Source organism: Podarcis pityusensis (assembly GCF_964106645.2).
Source record: "Podarcis pityusensis genome assembly, chromosome: Z".
Taxonomy (NCBI): Eukaryota; Metazoa; Chordata; class Lepidosauria; order Squamata; family Lacertidae; genus Podarcis; species Podarcis pityusensis.
In genome coordinates this window covers 50,525,343-50,531,342 of record NC_138044.1, presented here as the reverse complement: position 1 = coordinate 50,531,342, position 6,000 = coordinate 50,525,343, and the positions used below count along the sequence as shown (strand labels likewise).

The 6,000-nt window shown below is 48.1% G+C and overlaps 1 protein-coding gene across 4 annotated transcripts in view; it reads left to right on the top strand.

The window, feature by feature from the left end:
• Positions 1–231: 231 nt before the first annotated feature.
• The window catches only part of LOC308468269 (integrator complex subunit 6-like), a 41,192-nt gene continuing 35,423 nt past the window's right edge, over positions 232–6,000 (top strand). For all 4 annotated transcript variants that reach the window (XR_013981541.1, XR_013981542.1, XM_080990331.1 and 1 more), the window contains exons 1-2: positions 232–482; positions 686–763. Coding sequence is in view for 2 of the 4 variants with exons in the window: in XM_080990331.1 (XP_080846457.1) it covers positions 372–482; positions 686–763 (189 nt within the window). In the remaining 2 variants the exon portion in view is untranslated. The remainder of the gene's footprint in view (positions 483–685; positions 764–6,000) is intronic.

Genomic DNA, 6,000 nt, shown 5'->3' with positions numbered 1-6,000 from the left:
CCTTCCAGCTCCGCCCCCTGATGCCTGCCCGCAACGCATAAGCCAATCGCATCCCGAGAGAAGTGGCGAGGGTGGAGAGAAGGGAGCGAGGGCCGAGGCGGCCGCAGTCCCCGCCCCTCATGCATATGCAGACGACGGCCTCGTCGGCGGCCAATGGCGCTCCGGCGTTCGGGTCACGAGCCGCCCCCGAGCGGCGGCTCGGCCGGGAGGAGCCGAGAGCCTGTCAGTCCGTCCGCGCGGCTCGAGGGAGGCGGTCGTACATTCAGCGGCGGCAGCGGCAGCAGCAGCAGCAGCAGCGCCCCGGCGCGGGCGAGTGGGCTGCGGCCTCCCTTCGTCGTCTTGTCCCCCGGCCGGGCCTCCCTCGGAGGACCATGCCGATCCTGCTCTTCCTCATCGACACGTCCGCCTCCATGAACCAGCGGGCCTACCTGGGCACCAGCTACCTGGACGTGGCCAAGGGCGCCGTCGAGCTCTTCATGAAGGTGCGCGCGCGCCCTCCCCCCGCCCCGCCGCCTGACGTGGCCGTCCGAGTCCGCGCGCGCGCGCACACACCCTCAGAGACCGCGCTCCCGAGCGCGAGCGCCCGCTCGCACGTTCGGAAGACGCGTGTCGAGAGTCCCCCCCGCCCCGCTCCCCCTCAGACGCGCCTTTAACGCGCTCCTTTCTCCCGTTTTCTCCCCTTCAGCTGCGCGCCCGAGACCCGGCCAGCCGCGGCGACAGGTACATGCTGGTCACCTTCGACGAGGCGCCCTATTGCATCAAGGTAAGCCGCCCGCCTCCCCCCGCCGGGCGCGCCGCGGGCGAAGATGGCGGACATTTTGCTTTTGTATGGAGGCTGAGGGCGCTGATTAGATGGAGGAGGAGGAGGGAGCGAGGGAGGAGGAAGAAGAGGAAGGCGGAGGAGAAGAAGAAGGCCCCGCCGACACCACGCGGCACCTCCCGCCCCGAGGAAGGCAGCGGGGAGGCGGAGCGCCTGGCGGGCGAGCCGTTTGGGGACTACAACTCCCAGCATCCTTAGCTCGCGGGACCGGTGGTCAGGGAGGCTGGGAGTTGTAGTCTCAAAGGAGCTGGAGGGCCGAGTTTGCCAAGGCCCGTGATGGACTATGCCATGCTTCCTCAAACTCCTATGGTCCCTAGCTTGAAGGACCAGTGGTCAGGGATGGTGGGAATTGTAGTCCCAAAGCACCTGGAGGGCCGAGTTTGCCTTTGCCTGGAAGGAGTGGGGGAGTTTGGGGACAGGTGAGTGGGCTTCCCCCCCACAAGCCCCCCCCCCCCGTCTCCCAAGAGCAGGAAACCCAGCCAGATGGGTGGGGTGTAAATAAATTGTTGTTGATATAGCTCAGCTTCTGGAATGCAGGTAGGAGGATTCCAATTAGCAATGGCCAAAGGTTAAATCAGACATAGGCAAACTGGGCCCTCCAGCTGTTTCGGGACTACAACTCCCATCATCCCTAGCTCGCAGGACCAGTGGTCAGGGATGATGGGAATCGTAGTCCGAAAAAGCTGGAGGGCCAAGTTTGGCCATGCCTGCCCAAGAGGCCAAAAGATGGTGGTGGCGAGGAGTTGGGGGGTCCAGGAAGCGGCCTCCTTTTTGTGTGTGTGTGGGGGGGGCCTGTTTGAACTTAAGATAAAATGAATCACCGTTTGCAGGCACATCCAAAGATGAAGGTGCACCCTCCCCCCGCGTGTGAATGCTTGTCTGTCACCACTGTGTGTTTGTGTGTGTGTAAATACGTGTGTTGCATGCATGCTATGCATTTATATCATTCCAGCAGGCCTTTGCTTGGGGCCCAGTCTGACCCCTCTCGTCCTACAAGATCCTATGTATAAGAGGCCTCTCTAACTCCTCTCACCAGCTCATATATATATATATATATATATGTAAGCCTGGTGAGTTCCTAAGGTTCCCAAACCCTATAATCATAATTTGCCAGTTGCCTTCTGATCTTATTGGATTTTAATCCCATTTTAAGATGTATTTGTATTTTGATGTCAGCCACCCTGAGCCTGGTTATGGCTGGGGAGGGCAGAATATAAATGTATTTTTATTATTCTTATTATTATCTGTAAAGCATCCCCACCTTGCACCCCCGTGCCTCCAGGCAGGCATGGCCAAACTTGGCCCTCCAGCTGTTTTGGGACTACAATTCCCATCATCCCTGACCACTGGTCCTGTGAGCTAGGGATGACAGGAGTTGTAGTCCCAAAACAGCTGGAGGGGCCAAGTTGGGTCATGCTGAAATCTGCAGTGAGAGAGAACTGCAGCGGTGTCCTCCTTCTACTGTCCTAGACTACAATTCCCATCATCCCTGACCACTGGTCCTGTTAGCTAGGGATGATGGGCATTGTAATTCCAAAACAGCTGGAGGGGCAAGTTGGGCCATGCCTGAGCTAGGTGCTCCTTTGTCAAAAGAAGTTCAGCAGATGTTCATCCTGATGCAATGCCCCATTTCCTGGGATACCAGCTGAACTAGAGCAGGCATGACCCAATTTGGCCCTCCAGCTGTTTGGGAAATACAGTTCCCATAATCCCTGACCCACTGGTCCTGTGAGCTAGGGATGATGGGTGCTGTAGTCCCAAAACAGCTGGAAGGCCGAATTTAAATGTTCTGGATTAGATGGTAAAGCAGGCGTGTCAACTGTGTCATGGAAATCTGGTTTATTGCAACAAGGAGTTAATAGTAGCTTTAAAGCAGGCTTCCTCAACCTTCGCCCTCCAGATGTTTTTGGCCTACAACTCCCATGATCCCTATCTAGTAGGACCAGTGGTCAGGGATTATGAGAATTGTAGTCTCGGGGGTTAAAAAAAAGCACCCAATTTTTTTTGGTTTCTGTTGTACTGTTCTAGCAATCACTAGAACAGGCATCGGCAAACTCGGCCCTCCAGATGTTTTGGGACTACAACTTCCACCATCCCTGACCACTGGTCCTGCTAGCTAGGGATCATGGGAGTTGTAGGCCAAAAACATCGGGAGGGCTGAGGGTGAGGAAACCTGTACCAGAACAAACTTAGTTGGTCTATACAGGGGTAGCCAGGGATCTAGGTCAGTTGTTGAGCTTTTTTTAGGGAGGTGGCCCTTGGATCATCATTTGATTTGCTCAACCTCAACAGATTGGTGTCTGGAATACACAACTATGGACAGGTAATGGATTTAATATAATTTAATTTCCTCACTGCCTTGCCTGAAAAACCTTAGCATCTAATCTTTAGGATGTGAATATTTGCTGCCGCGTTTAAAATAAAGCAAACGGGCCACTTGGGGAACTCACTGCTACTTGCTCCTCCAACTACCAGAGCCTGAGAAAATTGCCTATTTAGTACCTTGTATTGTGTACCGATATATTTTCTGCCAGGGGTCAGAGCAGACCCTGGTGCTTTTCTTTATATCTATACAGTATATCATTTGTATGGTGATGGCTGTGATCCTCTAATGTAGGGGTGGCCAACTCCCAAGAGACTCCGATCTACTCACGGAGTTAAAAACTGGCGGTGATATACCCCCTATTTTGGGGTTCAGGTCATTGCTGAGCTTTTTTGGGAGGAGGAAAGCCCCATTTTGGGGGGGGGGTGCAGGGCAATAATGTTGAGCTTTTTTAAGGAGAGCCAAAGTTGTTGAGCTACTTTGGGGTGATCTACCAGATGTTCAGTGATCTGCTTGTAGATCATGATTTACCTGTTGGACGTGGCTGGCATAACCACATCAGTCATTTTTTTATATAACAGCAAAAACTGCAGTGGTACCTCGGGTTACAGACGCTTCAGGTTACAGACGCTTCAGGTTACAGACTCCGCTCACTCAGAAATAGTACCTCGGGTAAATCACTAGTCAGTAAGGCTGGATTGAAATCATATTTTTACAGAAAGGTTCAACCTTGCTGGCATCCTCTTCATATCAAGAACCAGAAGAAGGTTTCATTTTTGGAGTCATAAATTTTCAGAGTAGTTTTTACAGTTACATCTAAAATGACCGATTTGGTTCTACTATCAGAAAGACATAGACCGTTCATTATGGAATTATCGTTTCTATTTGGACAACTTTTCTGCTGTACAGTGGAACCTTGGGTTGCGAACATGATCCGTGTGGGAAGCACATTTGCAACCCCCAGTGCCGCATCTGTGCACGCGCAGGTCATGATTCGGCGCTTATGCACAAAGTGCAATTTGGTGTTTCGGTGCAGTGCGCAACCCGAAAACGCATAACCTGAAGGGTCTGTAACCCGAGGTACCCTGTATTCGATTGGAAGAAGAAAAATAATCATTTCCTTCATGACAATTTAAACAATTTATTTAACTACAGAAATAACATTATAGCATATGTATCCATGTTTGTTTACTGATGTGGTTAAACTTTTTTATTTTTTAAAAAACCCCTTAGACTGAGTTTTAGCACACATGAAAAACTTTAAACAAATCCTTATTTCCTGAAGAATAGCCTTTAGATTAGAATGTCACTTAAATAGAAAACTATCTTTAGGAAGATTTTTTTCCTCCAAAAGCATTTTATTTTAAAAATCCAATTTAGATCATAAAAATCATTGATTTTTATCCACCCTGGTTGTGCAGCTTAAGTCAATCACTTGGAGAACTGAGAAACCCTGCTGCTATATATGATAGCGAGCGAGAAGAAATCAGAGGGTTACTGTAGGTGAAATAACTTCAGATAACATTGTAACATAAGAGGGTACAATTTTAACTATTCTCATGAATGCATGAGTTATTTCAGGCTCAAAGAGACCTTAAACCTGTACAAAAAAGCAATTATTATTCTTTTGTAAAAATTTTCATTTAATAGCAATTTATTTTATAACCACTAGCCCATTCTACAAAAAAAGGATGATACACGTGTTAGTTGTGGTTTGCGCCCTATGGCTTATCGAACCCACCGGGAATAAAATGAGAAAAATTCACATTGAATGGTTGGTGACCCTTTTCTCTGGCGCTTCTCGCCATTTTTATACCATATTTGGAGAGACCACAATTAGCTTTATCTTAATCCCAAAATAAGCCCAGTTGGTTGAACAACAACAACAATTTATTATTTATACCCCGCCCATCTGGCTGAGTTTCCCCAGCCACTCAAAATATTAAAGAACAGTAGTCCAATATTAAAATACAATAAGCGAAACAGGAGGTTTTTTTCTAATTGCATGAGCCTAAATTGCGTGAAAATTCTCCTTGGATCCTGGCTGTTTTCACACACTAACACCCCACCCTGTATAATTCTCTCTGTTATATTTCATCTGAACAACTGGAATAAATTTCAGGAGCGGAGCCCAAAGGTCCTATTGAAAAATGCAACTTTTGAGCCACCTAGCCCCCAAATGGCAACTAGGCATTCTGATTTGGCAACTGTAATAATAATAATAATAATAATAATAATAATAATAATAATAATTTTTATTTCTATCCCACCCTCCCCAGCCATAACCGGGCTCAGGGTGGCTAACATCAAAATACAAATACATTATAACAGGCATAGGCAACCTCGGCCCTCCAGATGTTTTGGACCTACAACTCCCATGATCCCTAGCTAGCAGGACCAGTAGTCAGGGATGATGGGAATTGTACTCTCAAAACATCTGGAGAGCCAAGGTTGCCTATGCCTGCATTAAAACATAAAATTCAGCAATCGACTGAAATACAGCTGAAAATTGGATTAAAATCGAATAAGATCAGAAGGCAACCAGCAAATTATCACTATAGGGGTTGGGAACTGTAGTTACTCACCAGGTTCACCTATTTATATGAGCTGACGAGAGTAGTTTTAAGGAGGTATTTAGAGCCTAGCTTATATATCTGAGTTTCTAAGTGAAAATTTGTGTTTGGTTGGGCGGGGGGTGGATCCTTAAGTTGGAAATGCTTCTGGCTGGTGGTTTTGCTCAAAACCTACCTGTCTTAGGAGCTCCAGGCCGTCTTTCATACTCACCTCGAATGTATTGAGCAAAAGAGTAATTCTATATATTTTAAAATATTTTTTATTTTTATTGAGTTTACAGTGG